This window comes from Cynocephalus volans, chromosome 5 (genome assembly GCF_027409185.1).
Source record: "Cynocephalus volans isolate mCynVol1 chromosome 5, mCynVol1.pri, whole genome shotgun sequence".
In the NCBI taxonomy this organism is placed as follows: Eukaryota; Metazoa; Chordata; class Mammalia; order Dermoptera; family Cynocephalidae; genus Cynocephalus; species Cynocephalus volans.
In genome coordinates this window covers 125,990,142-126,005,471 of record NC_084464.1, presented here as the reverse complement: position 1 = coordinate 126,005,471, position 15,330 = coordinate 125,990,142, and the positions used below count along the sequence as shown (strand labels likewise).

At 41.6% G+C, this 15,330-nt stretch overlaps 1 protein-coding gene across 4 annotated transcripts in view; it reads right to left on the bottom strand.

Annotated features, from left to right (window-relative positions):
- Window positions 1-4,477, bottom strand: part of RNF217 (ring finger protein 217) — a 127,561-nt gene extending 123,084 nt beyond the window's left edge. For all 4 annotated transcript variants that reach the window (XR_010023569.1, XR_010023570.1, XR_010023571.1 and 1 more), the window contains exon 1: window positions 3,504-4,477. Coding sequence is in view for 1 of the 4 variants with exons in the window: in XM_063096456.1 (XP_062952526.1) it covers window positions 3,504-4,379 (876 nt within the window). In the remaining 3 variants the exon portion in view is untranslated. The remainder of the gene's footprint in view (window positions 1-3,503) is intronic.
- Window positions 4,478-15,330: the final 10,853 nt, after the last annotated feature.

Sequence of the window (15,330 nt, the reverse complement as noted above, 5' to 3'; positions counted from 1 at the left end):
AATATTTCATATAACAGATTTTTATGTCTAAATCAAAATCACAAAAAAGATACCTGTAGAGGATTTCTGAAATGAGCATAACATTATTCTATGAAACAAAGAAGGCAACAGATAATCTTTCTTCCTGAGAAAATGTGTGCTAAAGGCCAAACCAGCTAAGGTCAACACTACCAGGGCTCAGGAGATTGCAGATATCCCTGGATTATGTGCTTTAGCCATATTCACATCCACATATGTAGGCCACTGGGAAACGCACTTCTAAAATGTATGCAGCAAGGATTTATATACCCAGACAATATAAACCAATTCCTGCAACCTCTGTCATGGTGCTCTATAGACTCTAAATCAAAATCTACTATAGTGCCAAAGATTTACAATCTATCTGCTATGTTCGATTGAAATATTGTCGACACCTACCCATAGGCCTTTGCCACATATTCAGTCCAGGACATTAATGGAAACAAACTTATCATCTAAAAGTCTGCATTCTTATCTTCCAAGTTCATATGTTCTTTCAAAGAACTGAGCATCTCTTTATAGAAGAATATTCATTTAATCAGGCAATATCCCAACTCACATTTAACATACATTTTTAATGTTTGCATAAAAATCTTAATAGAAACTCTGCTTTATTTTCTTAAATGATGTTAAATAATGCACTAAGTAATATGGCACAAACTCATATAAATTGTAAATATATCATCAATAGCTCTTTATTTCAAACATATTTCATCTCAAAAGGTTTTACGAGTCATGAAAATTCAGGCTTTACAAATTTGCTTCTGTCAAACCTGAGAAACCTTATAAGATGAGAAAGAATTCACTATGCCCTTTGATCTGGTTCAGTAAGGCAGCAAAACCATGCAGTTTGATTTTGTTTTGCTTTGGACCTGGTGAGTTATTACAGATTGTCATCTGCAATTACATTTCATGGATGAGGAAATTAAGGCACAGAGGTTAAGTGACAGGGAAACACAGACCCTTTGAGTAAAAGGGACCTTTAAATTAACATAGATAAGAAATATTACAACCACAGACTTAATTTTTTTCTGAGAAAAGGCTAGTTTTTGTATAAGCTAAAAGTTTATCTACATCTTTAATTCTAAGTTTAATAACAAACTTAGCAAACCTATTTGCCTGGTCTATGTCTGTCTTAAATATCAAGAAATTCAGAATAGAATTTAACGTCTTCGCAGAACACCACTTCTCAGCCTTGGTTTCTGGGGCAATCTCAAGCTCTTCATAAATTCAATAACTACTGGTTGCACATCTGTTACATGCCAGAAAATGTTGTGGATGTTAAAGATACAGAAGTGAACAAATCATGTGTAAACTCCTGTCTTCATGGAGCATATTTAAGTATAAGATAGTATATTAGCACTACGGAGAAAACATAAAGCAGGAGGGAGTGTGGTATGAGGCTCAACTTTTAAAAGGGTGGTCAGTGAAGGCCACAGGGGGTGACATTTGTATACAGACCTGAAGGGACAGGAACAGCAAGTGCAGAAGCCCTGAGGTGGAAACATGCTGGGCATGCGTGACTCGTCTTTTGGTTGCTGTTTATTATTTTAAATAAACACTTTTCTTTACTGAAATTTCTGTCAGATGCTCTGGAAGAAGGTCAGGAACGTACAGTGCAGACAAGCTTCAGATACTATGTCTCTTTGGAGGGGTCTTTAGTGGTTATATGTTGCAATGACCACTTGATTCATCTTGCTATGCATTCTTCCCTGAACCCCCCACCCCCATTCCTTCTCTTTTCTTCTTTTGATCTTCTGTTAGAGATCAAAACACTGACTTCCTAAAACTAATGTATGGTTATTAAAAAAAGGAAAAGAAAACTGCTTTGGGGAAAGGGCCAGCCTTAAGGAAATCAAACTGCTAGGCAGAGTACCCCAACCCACAATGACTACTTCCCTTGAACTTGTAAACCCACAGATATTTGTACTCAGCATTTAACAGAATGTGCTGCCTGGCACTGTTTCTCTGTCTACATCTCATTATATATTATCTTGTATTGCTTTCATGTAATCTGCTCTCACAGCGATTTCCTTGGAGCAGGGCCCTTATTTTGAGAATGTCTGAATCCCACCACAGGGCTTTGCTCATGGATAGCAGCAGAACAGTCTGACGGTGATGTCATAGAAACTACCACAATGAGCAGCACACATTCCTATTGCTTCAAGTATCTGTTGTGGACGAAGCATGAAAGAGACATCAGAGTCTCTCACAGGCTTTTGGATAATCTCAACTATTTTTGCCAAGTTACTGTTTGTGTAACATTCCATTCTGTCTGAGTTTCCCTTCGTATCTTCAGTTGAACACAGTACACACTTTCAGTCTAGACCCAAGGCATGGATTAGCCACAAACCATGGGAGAACCGCACTGTGTGGAGCCCTGTTCAGTTTGCTTCAGCCAATGTTATTAAACACTATGACGTAAGAAGGACTCAACATGAAACTACCAGATATGGGATTACAAGACATTGTCCAGACAGTCTAGCAAGACAAACAGACACGTAAGGAACAACTCCAGTGCATTCAAGATATATAGAAGTATTTTGAAAGTATATAAGCAGTGACCTGGAGGGGTGAGGTAAGACTTCACAGAATGGTTGGCACCTGAACAGACAGGGTTTTGAAAGATGAATAGGCCTAGGACAATCAGACATGGGATCAAAGGGCAGTCAGGATTGTGCAAAACACTGGCAGAAACATCACAGATTGGAAACTACTGGAAGAACCCATTTACCCTCAGTGTAAGAAAGCCGGTCTCTTGCACTCTCAAGCTTTCCAAGAAAAAAACACAAGTTTTCAAATAAGAGGCTGAGGAAGACAACATCACTGGTGCTTGTTTTGTTAAACCTCTCAGCCTCGCTATGCTTTGTTTTGCTCTTTCTGTATTGTTTTCCTTTTCAAGAAATAAAGTACTGTGTTGGTATAAAACATCAGTGAAGAAACATACTTCAAGTTCACTGTGGAAAAAGAAAACTGAAAAGTGGGCAAGGGCCAAGGAATATTTTTTTTTTTTAATTTTACACGTTTTTTTCTGTAACATATAAATGTAGCAAAAAATCTAGGTATCATGGACCTGAAATATTAATTCCAACCTTTCGCTTCATCAGCTCCATAAATATTTATTTCATACCCACTGTTTGTTAGCTTCTGGGATACCAGGTAGATGAGACAGTCTCCTTACCCTTCTGCTTTGAGCAAGCTCTTGCTTGCAATCTAGTAAAAGAAATAAGCAGAGGGCAAGTCATTGTAACTTGTTCCTTCTACATCTGCCAAGCAAAGCCTGAAGCTCAGAGCAGAGTTAAATTCCAGCCAAGTAAACCAGTGAGGACAAAACACACTTAAATAACTGAGATATGAGAAATTGATAGAGGTCCTCAGTAAGTGTCTCTTCCCGTGAGCGGGGAGCAGAGAGCTGGACCTCCTGGCCAGTGATTTGGAATGATGAAACCGGGAACAGGAGGGGGCGAGTATGCGGGTAAAGTTACCTGGGAGCTCAGGTAGACTTTGAGGCACTCCTCGCACACGGCCTTCTTGCAGCAGGGCAGGGGCTTTATGGGCTTGTCCTCCAGGCACACCCGGCACATCAGCACCATGAGGGGCGCATAGGGATCCCCTACCCCGCCCAGGCCAGAGTAGGGTGGAGCTCCCAACAGGCTGGGCATGGAAAACGGCTCGGGCGCCAGGTAGAACTCCAGCTCGATGCTGCCGCCGTCGGGGGAGAGGGGGTCCGCTGGGAGGGACAGCCGGGGACTGGGGAAGGAGGAGGGGGTGCTGGGAGGATTCAGCACCGGCGGAACCCGAGGGGGCGAGGCGGTCGGCGAGAGCTGCTCCGCGGTGGGGGCCCGGGGCAGGTCGCTCTCCACGCAGTACACAGAGCAGAAGACGTGTCTCTTGGTGGCAGGCGGGCGCCGCTGACCCAGCACGTCCAGGACCAGTCCGTCGGGTTCCCCGGCGGGGCTCCTGGGCTCCGGCCCCTCGCCGGGGGGCGCCTCCTGCTGTTCATCCCCTCCCTCTTGTCGGTCCCCAGCTTCCTCCAGCTCCTGGTCCAGCTGTAGTTGCAAAGTCTGGGGGTTGAGAGGCCCGGTAAGTGCCAGCCCCGCAGGCTGTCCGGGTGCTTGACTCTTCCTCCAGCCAGGGGTCCCCCGGCTCCTCGCGGGCTCCGGGACGCTTGTGTCCTCGCAGCCTGAGTCGCTTCCGCAACCGCCGCAGCTGGGCTCGGCGGAGGCGGCGCGTGGCCCGGGAGCCCCGGAGCTGTCCCTCCATAGCTTCGGGGGCTCGGGCTGGCCCGCGGCGCCGCCGGCCGGGACGCATGCCTCCTGGGGCCTGCCTCCACCGCTCACCGTGCTCTGCTCTTCGCCCATCGCCGCCCGCGGCCCGCGCCGCCGCTGCCCATCCAGCCGCCGGGACCCCCACCCGGCGCCGGCGGGCAGCGGGGGCAGCGGCTCGGCTCGACTCTCGGCTCCGCTTGTGCTTCCGGGTCCCTCCTCCGGAGCCGGGACGCCCCAAGCTCCCTCCGGGGAGCCCGTGCTCCGGGGCCGCGGCGCGCGGGGAGCCCGGTCCGACCCGCCGCTCCTCCTCCTCGTCCTCTGGCGCGGCCGGGCACCGCCTCGGGGACGCCGAGGGCCGCTGGCTCCGGGCGCCTGTGTGCCCGCCCCACATGCAGGTCGGGGGCGGCGCTGCGGCCCCCACGAGCCCCGGGCGGGGCAGAGGGGTCCCGGGAGAGGCGGCCGTCAGTCCCGGGCCATCGCCAGCCCCGGCTGCGGAACTGGCGGCCGCAGGGCGGTGGTCAAAGGGTCGAGGGGCCTGTGGCGCCGCCGCGGCGCGCACCGCGAGGTGCTGCCCGAGCTCGAGCTAACCGCCTGGGCCCGGGAAAGAGGCCGGGGCGGGCGACCTCCCTCTCCTCGTGCTTCACCTCGAGCCCTCGTCGCTCCCCTCACCCCGCCCCTCCGGCACACACCTCCCCACACGTACACGCGCGCAGGCCCCCGCGCACACACTCACACGCGCACCCCAGTGGGTGTGATCTAAGCCTGGGATGCGCTCTCGCGCCAGAGTTCACGCGCGGCCTCCGCAAAACCCTTCGGAGCAGGAAGGTTCCCCTTTGGGCTACGCAGTAAACAGAACTTCCTACAAAACTACTGAATTCCCGGAGCTGGAACTGGAAAACGCTGGCTGCTTAGAACGTTGAGTTCAGAGAGAGAATGCTAGGGATTTTCGGTTCCAAATACTGGATCTACAACTCTGTTTTCTGCCTAGTGGGGTAGGAAGGATCTTTGAAACCCACAAATCCAAAAAGCACTTTCAATTTACTCTTCCGATCGGAATCCTTACAAGAGCTAATAAATAACTAAGTTGAACGGTCTCCCTTTTTTTCTCCCCTTCGCTGTTCTCTCAGGAAGTTTTTAAAGATCCTGTTAAATATTCCAGAATGGGTAGCACACGGTAGCAAGATGGCCTGGCCTAATTAATAAACTGGATCATTGATGGAAATCATGGAGCGTTTCATTAGCATAACCATATTCATCCCCAAAACTGTTTCCAAGACAACAATTATATTTGAGCCAGAACTTAATTATGTGTTGATCTATCTTTATTTTACAGGAAGTATTAGTCACCCAGACACTGGTGTGTTTTAGTTCCCTAAAGCCAATGAAAATATTTTTTGGGAAGCCAACCCTTGTTTTTTCATCTTGAGAGGGAATTCAATTTACACATTCATGTAATAGGAAGGAGCTGTGAAGTGTGTAGAATTTTTTTTATCTTCAAGTTGTTATTGGGTTGTTCTAAAATATTTTCCAAATCAGATGCAAATGTTACAAAGGCAACGAGCTGTGCAGACTAAGAAAGCAGTGTAACACCAAAGAACACTTCCATCGTATGTGTCTGATGCTCAGTTGTACCCTGAGGAATAAATTTGATCAGTCTAAATGCCAAAGCATTTATTGTCCTGACCCAAGAATGGAGAATTTTTATTTTGAAGATTAAATGCTATTCAGGGATTTTTTTTCATCTCGGCTAAATGACTTCCTGGTGACTGCTGTTTCCTCCAAGTGATGTGCTTATTGATTTAAAGGCAGGGACAAGAAGCCCACTTGTGTGTGCCTTTTGTGTGTGCCTTTGACTACTCCCCTGCTCTTTCCAAAGAGATTTAAAAATCTGTGTTTTCCAGGGGACAACAGGCTGAGGAAAAGAAGAGTAATGGATGCAAAAAGTGTATCCCAAGACATCCATAGTAATCAAACCTCTGAAGTGCTCCCATAGGTTTGGGAGCCCCTCCCACACACATTTGTCACTCCTGTTCTGAGAACTTGTTCTTGCAGTACCTGCCATTTTATTCCTTATCCCTTAGGTTCCAGCTCACTGGCAGTGGCTTTCCTTGACACCAAACCAACTAGAAGTCACTGCTGGGACTCCTGAAAGCTGCCCATCCTCTACTGCTTAAACTGCAGGCTTGTCCTTGCCATGACCATACAGTATTTTACTATACAACTATGTCATGATTTATTTAACCAATTCCATTGTTTATAAAAAAATCATTTACCATTTTACTGAAATATATAACACTTAATATATGTTAATATGTATTCTGCTAACATATAACCTTTGTGTACAATTCTAATATACCATAGAATAAAGTCCTAAAAATTAAATTGCTGCAGGAAAAGATGGACATACTTTCAAGGTTCCTGGCACACATTATCACAGAAACTTAGCACCAATTTATAATCCTATCAATAGTGTGGGTATGAAAGAGTCCACTTCCTTAATCATTCTAAGGAGATTTTTTTTAGAATGAAAAAGGCTATAGATAGCACCACACTTTTAAATTAATGGGCACATCCTTTTAAATAAAAAGAGCAAAATTAAATATTAACTGTCAATCCCCCTTTGGGCATTTGCAACTTAGAACTACATGTTATGATTCTCTGTGTGTGAGGTTATGGTTCTGACAGCTTCCCTTCCTCCACTTTTTTGAACTTCCTCTTTACCTCTTCCAGTGACAGTAGGACTCTAATAAATTAAACTCAGTTCTAGTTAATACTTCTAAGTCCGTGATTCCAATTTTTTATTTCTGCTTTTATAATGGACGAGAATGAAAAAGATTTTTTTAAAAGAGGGACACAGCTTTATCCCAATGAACAGAGAAATGGGCTTGGTGGTAGAAGCAGTTATTTGCATGCACATTCATGACAGATTAAGGTAAGCTAGTCCTCCTTTTTTGTGTTACAATTCAATTCAACAAACGTTTCCTGAATGTCTATTAAATCCTGTGTCAAGCTCTGGAAAATTCAGTTTACTAACTTGTTCAATGGAGAAAGTAATCTTTTCCCCAAATTTTCCTTTAGTATTAACCTTATAACATCTATGAAACATTTCAAACTGTCCAGAGCAGATCTTGCATATACATGGAAGCCCAGTTACTAGTATTCTGCATATATTTAGATCTCAAGAAAGCATTTTTAAAGGAGCGAAACAATGAAAGAATGATATTCTGTAGTGAGCACTGTATAGAACTACTGTTTCCAAATTATGTGCCGAGGTGAACTGAAGTACAGCAGCAAACTCACAGGGGCACCAAAGACTTTAAAAATTCTTGAGGGAATTTGTCACTCGTGTTCTGAGAACTTATTTACAGCATCACCTGTCAGACAGCATGCAAACTACTGCTGTTAAGTTGTTTGGATCTAATTACTATTTGGGAGTTCTTTTGGCCTAATGGGCACCATGAAAAATAAGATAGAAGGGCACCATAAAACAAGAAAGTTTGGAGCCTCAAGGTAGAAATCACAGGTTGGAAACCTCAGGTATAGGGTAGAAACAACAGGATAAAAAAAACCCTGAGGACACACTTGTATAATAAAGGATTAACCTCGACTAAGGAAAAATTTGGCCTTTGCCTTTAGCTCTGGGAGGTAACCTCTAAGCCCTTGGAATGGCCTGCTAGATGAGTGTTTAGCTGGGGTCCTTGGGCCATGCCTCATGGTCTGTCCTAAAATGTGATTTATGGTGGGGTCCTTAAGTCATGTGGTATCAGCTTGACTGCAATAGGTGCTAGAAACTAAGGTCAGCTATGCAGGTGGTCAGCCATGTCTACATTACTGACCCCCAACAATAACTCTGGACACCAAGGCTTGAATGAGCTTTCTGGTTGGCAATACTTTATGCACAGTGTTGTCACTCATCATTGCTGAGCGAAATAAGCATTGTTTGCACAAGTCCACTGGGAGAGGACCACTGGTGACTGTGCCTGATCTCTCCTGGACCCTGACCTATGTGCTTTTTTCTGCTGCTGATTTTAATCTGTGTCCTTTCACTGCAATAAACCATAACAAAGCAATCTACAGATTCAATGCAATCCCATCAAAATGCCAGTGACATTACTTTCAGAAATAGAAAGAGAATCCTAACATTTGTATGGAACAACAAAAGACCCCAAATAGCCAAAGCAATCCTGAGCACAAAAAAATAAAGCTGAAGGCATAACACTACCTGACTTCAAATTATATTACAAAGCTATTGTAACCCAAACAGCATGGTACTGGCATAAAAACAGATACTCAGATCAATGGAACAGAATAGAAAATCTGGGAATCAACCCACATACTTACAGCCAAATGATCTTTGACAAGGATAACATGAACATACATTGGGGAAAAGACCGCCTCTTCACTGAGTGGTGCTGGGAAAATAGGACATCCATATGCAGTAAGACCTGAAGCCATAAAATTACTAAAGGAAAACACAGGGGAAACACTCCAGGAAGTAGGACTGGGCAAAGACTTTATGAATAGGACCCCCAAAATACAAGAACCAAGAGAAAAAATAAACAAATGAGATTATATCAAACTTAAAACCTTCTGCATGGCAAAGGAAACAATCAACAGAGTGGAAAGAACCTATAGAATGGGAGAAAATATTTGCAAACTATACTTCCAACAAGGGATTAATATCCAGAGTACATAAAGAACTCAAACAACCATATAGTAAAAATAATAATAATAATAATTCAATTAAAAAATGGGCAAAAAATATGAATAGACATTTTTCAAAGGGGAACATACAAATGACCAACAGATACAAGAAAAAATACTCAGCATCAGTAATTATCAGGGAAATGCATATTAAAACCACATAGAGATATCATCTCACCCCAGTAGACTGGCCATTATTAAAAAGACTGAGAACAAATGCTGGTGAGGATACAGGGAAAGGGGAACTCTTCTACACTGTGGGTGGGACTGTAAATTAGCACAGCCATTTGGAAAACAATATGGAGGATCCTCAGACATCTACAGATAGATCTGCCATATGATCCAGCAATCCCACTGCTGGGTATTATAGGTATATACCCAAAGGAATGGAAATCATCATGTCAGAGGGATACCTCCATTCCCATGTTCATTACAGCTCTGTTTACAATAGCCCAAATATGGAACCAACCTAAGTGTCCACTGATGGATGACTGGATAAAGAAAATGTGGTATATATACACAATGGAATACTACACTGCTGTAAAGAGTGAAATTCTGCCATTTGCAGCAACATGGATGAGCTTGGAGAAAATTATAAGTGAAATAAGCCAGACAAGGAAATAGAAATACCTCATGTTCTCACTCCTAACTGGGTGCTAAGAAAGAAAGAAGGAAAGACAGAAAGACAGAAAGGAAAGGCAGAAAAGAAAGAGAGAAAGAATGGGGGAGGGAGGGAGGGAGGAAGAAAGGAAGGAAGGAAGGAAGGAAGGGGAAGGAAGAAAGAAGAAACCACAACAATACATTGAACTTTCAGAAGAGAACAAACCTAAGGATACTAGAGATGGGGGAGGGAAGGAGTGAGTTTGGGGAGTGTTAGGTAGGGTAAATGACATAAAGAAAAATTAAGATTTGTAATAATGAATATGCTAATAAGAAATAAAAACACAAAATAAAACAAAAATAAAACATAACGGTGAGCAAACAGTCTTCTGAGTTTTGTGAGTCCTAGAGAATTATTGAACCTGAGGGTAGTCTTGGGAACCTCCTGACCTACAACACTGCAAAAATGGAAGTCCATTAACTTTTATAGGTTTTCAGTTGCCTTGTTTTTCCCAACAGAAAGATGTCTTTGAGAAGGTATGCAGTAGTTATACAAGAATAAGATAAACTTAATATAAAAAGAATAAGAGAAAATGCATTACCTGTTCTTGTCACACAAAAAAGTTTATTTTCCCATTTAATATAGATAAGAAACTGGCCATTTTGATTTATGGGCTACTTGCAATTGGTTTTGAAATTTTGCTTGACAAATCTACCAAGAGGATCAAATGGTTCTGAAAGTTTTTAAGCTGACAGTTTGAGCCATTCAGCTGTATTTATTTTTAAATTATGGCAAATAATTTTATCTATTTATCTCTTAACACACAGCTACCAAGTTGAAATGAGAGAACCCAGCTGCCTTTGGAGGATATTAAATACCACAAGCTGTTTCTCAAACACTGTAGGATCAATAAGGCTCAAAATGTTTTCTCAAATACTTTTTAAAAAATTTCTCAACATGCAAGTATTTTTAAAAGCTTTTTATTCACATATTCATAATTCGTTTACATTTTTTTAGTCTTTAGAATACTTCAGAGCTACTATTATGAGCTTTATGAGAATGATGTTTGTTCCACAATTGCATAGGAAAAGTACTGGACTGGGCTAATGAATATCTGTATCCTAGTCCTAATTGTTCATTTGCCTGCACTTTTCTGGGTCTCGGTTTTTACTTCTGTAAAATGGGCAGATTGAACTGGATGATTCGAGGATTCATTTTAATAGTAAAATTATCATTTTCAATTTAACCAATATCTATTAATTCCTACTTTATGTACATTCTTATAATACTCATAGGGCTTAGAAATGGTAAATATAACCAAATCTAAGCTGTGAGGAATCTTGCAATTAAATAGAGAAGACAGATCCCCTACTGTAATATTAGGCAGACTTTGGTGGATGTGATCTTAGAACTTTAAAGTTAGAACTATGGGAGTTGCAATACAGGGGGATTTCTGCCATGATGGGTGATAGAAAGTTTCATGGAGGGCCTGGAAGATTGTAGATTTTCACAAATGGAGAAGGTGGCAAAGACAGCAAATATTTTAGAAGATAGATTATGTAAGCAAACACATAATGGCAGAACATATAGCGTCCCTTGAGTGACAGCTAGTGGTCCTGGATGTCTGATTTTAGGTGACTTGTAAAGAAATGGCAAAAGACGAAGGAGGAAAGATAAGCTAACACAAAATTGCTTAGGGATTCTGTGCAGAATAGTCCCATGTGCCTTTCTGGATCCTATTTCTTCTCTTGTCTACCCTTTGTGCCCCTGGAGGCTGACCCATAGAGGCACACATCAGTGGCTTCAATTACCCTCTGTCTTCTGATGCAATTCAACCAGTGAAAGGCATGCACGGGCAGTGATCAGAGGGTTGTGGGTGTTTATTTTTCCAGCTCTCAATCTGCCGGGGCTCTGTATGCTGTCTGCGCCCCTTACTGAAAGTCATAGGTACTCCCATCTTTGGGTTCTCATAGTTCCTCCCTTTGGGCCAAAGGGAAGTATATTAATTTCCTAGGGCTGCTATAACAAAATACCATAAACCAGGTGACTTAAATCCACAGAAATTCATTTTCTTATAGTTCTGGAGGCCAACAAGTCTGAAATCACGGTGTTGGTAGGGCCATGTTCTCTCTAAAACCTATGGGGAAGAATTCTTTCTTGCCTCTTCTAGCTTTTGGTGTTTCATAGCTATCCTTGGTGTTCCTTGGCTTGCAGATGCAGCACTCTAATCTCTGCCTCTGTAATCACATGGCCATCTTCTCCCTGTGTGCCTTTCTCTGTGTCTCTTCTGCACTTCTTATATGACACCAGTAATATTGGGTCAAGTGCCCACCCTCCTCCAGTGTGATCTCATCTGATCTAATTGCACTTGCAACAACCCTATTTCCAAGTAAGATCACAATCTGAAGTATTAAGGGTTAGAACTTCACATATCTTTTCAGGGGACACAATTCAACCCATGTCAGGAGATAACAGCTCCCCACAGTTGCTAGTCTCAAACTACTGTACAATCTCTTATTCAAAACCTAAACTCTGTTCAACCTTTGTATTTCCCCCATTACTAAGCTCTTCTAAATTACCCGGTCTGTTTGCCTCATCTGTTTTCTTCAGAGATTCTGACCATGTGGATTTGATTGCCTTGAAAATGATTTGACCAGGTGTTTTGTTGTTGTTTTGTTTTGGATTGTGGGATATTTTCAACAGAAGAGTCAAGATCAGTTCCAGGTTTAAGGAAAATAAACATTGTGGCAAAGTAAAATATACATTAGATAAAGGAGACCCAGGAGGCTAGACACGAGGTAGTAGCCTATTGTTATGTTATGTTGAGACATGACAGAGGAATGAAGGGGGAAGGGACACCAATGGCTTCCTGTGTACCAGAGTAAAATTTAAAGTCTTCTTCAGGCCTTTCATAGGGTGGCCACACACCTTCACCTCAATCATTCCACAGACCTTCACTGGCCCCTTGTTCTTCCCCAAATGTCCCAATCATGCTCTTACTTCTGGGCCTTGGTCTGTGTCCCCTCTGCCTGGTGTGCTCTTGCTTCTTGGCATATGCACTGACCCTCACCCCCTACCCCCACCACTTTCTTCACGTCTTTGTTCAAAATACCCCTTTGTCAGAGAGGCCTTCCTTAGCCAGCCTAGATAAAATATCACCACCACCCCACACCTCATCCCCAGTCACCTCTATCCCTTTACTCTATTTTGTCTTCCCACATTTAGTCACCCAACTGACATAGTATGTATTGATTTCTTTATTTGTTAATTACCTACCCCCTCTCAGATTTAAGTTCCATGAGAACAGGGACTTTTTCTCTTTATCTACTGTTATGTCCCCAGTTGATAGAACTGTGCCTGACATACACTAGGTGCTCAATAAACATTTATTAAATGGTATGATATGGTGACAGGTGTAATGTGGTAAAAAGAGTGACAGAGAAAGAATTAAATATGACTCCAAGGTTTTTTTGTTTTTGTTTTTTTCCTCTTTTGTAAACCTGATTTCACATAGGTAGATTTTATTCCTTTCTTACAAAACAAGCAAGATGATTTGTTAACCCAGTTTAGTTATTTTTGCATTTTACATTTTGAAAAGTAGTTTCTTTCATTTCCAATCTCATTTTAAAGGTCCCAGTGTTAGTCATAGAAATCAGCAATCCCTACGAGACTTGTGAGTAGGTTGTGACTCATGCACATATTTTTAAGATTGTGCTTCTGATCTGTGTTCTGTTATTCTATTAACAGATTCTATTGATACTACTCTGTCTGTGGGTTGTGGCTGGGAGTTCCAGGGCTTTTTTCCCCTCTCCCTTAACTTCATGTAACAGCCTTATCACACCGAAGCCTCATCGGTTGGCTCAGTGCTTCCCTCTTTTTATCAAATAGTCAAGTTAGAAAGTTAGTCGATGTGTTTAACATGATTACCCAGCTTGTTCTGTAGTGTGTGATATTTGTTATTCAATTATTTGCCTCCAATTTTAGGCAAGACTAAGGAGATATCGTGAAATTACAAGTCAACAGTGCTCTGTAGCACAGGCTTTCCAACACCTCAGTAACTGTCCAGTATAGTGCCAATGTTTCTCAAACCGGTGTCAGTGTGTGGAATTCCGCAGGCATATGGAGACATTATCTGCTGGCCTCTAACTGTCATAGTGAGTCATGGATCTGCAAAACTTCTCAATCCATGTTATTATTTTAAGAATAATTCTTTGAAATTTATAGGAAAATGACTAAAATCAGGATAATTTTTGATGTTATCAGTGATAACTATCAATGAACTTGAATCAAACAAGACTTGATTCTTAAGAAAAATGGTGTTTTTGTTTCTTACAGAAAATATCTTGACTAATAAAGTATTTTAAAATCTAAACATAATTCTTATTTTTTATGTTCATTAAAAGGCAGCCATGGAAGAGTTGCCTGGTTAGCTCAGTTGGTTAGAGCACAGTGTTAATAATACCAATATTGAGGGTTCGGATTCCCATACTGGCCAGCTGCCAAAAAAAAAAAAAAAAAGAAGAAGAAGCTATGAAGACTCACAGTACATGATCCTTCATTGTTTAATTTACAATACTCATTTGAAAGACTCTAAAATAAAAGTTAAAAATAGGAACTGGGAGAAATTCGATTGCTGAAAAATTATATGTTAAAATCAAATTACTAAAAAGTCAAAAAAGTCCAATTATATTTCTGACTAGAGATGCCTAAGACTGTTGATTTTATGCCATTTTTCTCTAATTCCAAAGCAATCACTTTTTTTTTTTTTTTTTTTTTTGCCAAGGTTGTCTTTAGAAAAATGTTGTGAAATGAACAATGTATGTATTGATATTTCTTCTACCTTACCTTGCTCATGGTCTGAGCTCTAGGATCTCATGATGCTACTTGTAAGATAGTGTCTCTCACCATATTAATCTGGCAAGACTTGTAATTTTCCTACATCATTCCTGCCCATAAAAACTTACTTACGTCCATTTCTCTGAGGACTTTGTGCTGCCCTCCAAATGACAGTGGGTAATTATTACCATTAATAATAATATCATTTATGTCTATTGCATGATTTACAATATGTTTTCACATGCATTACCTTATCTGATTCCTACACAATAGCGATGTCCAATATACAGAAGTTGGCAAACTACAGCCTACCACCTGTTTTTATGCAGCCCTCAAGCTAAGAATAGATTTTACATTTTTAAGGGCTGTTTAAAAAAACAAAGACTATGCAATAGAATGCTGCCTGCAAAGCCTATCTGCCACTACAGATAAAGTTTCCCTAACCCTGGATTAATATTATAATCCTCATTAAAAGATGAGTAAACAGAGGCAAAGTTACATGTAGGTGAAGAGCTGGAAGCCTTTTGATTTTAAATCTATTTTAAAACAAGAATAAAATAAAAGATTCCAAAAACGAATGACAGTGCTACTTTCCCTTGATCTCTGGAATTCTGAGAGTATGAGCAATTAGTAATGAGAAGGATGAAAAGTAGGAAGAAGATGAAGTATGAGAATTTCTTAAACACATAGTTTATACCAAGCACTCTAGGGTATACTTTTGTACACATTACTTATCTCAATATAGGTATATATCAGTATTGTCCTATGTGTATCAACTACTGAAGAATTCCCTGTGATTCTTAGAAGCTAGTGAAATAATATGGCCCTAAATTTACCCAACAGAAAGATAGAGTTAATAATATGTAGTGATACATTGCAGGAGTAAAATCCCTAGGATATGTT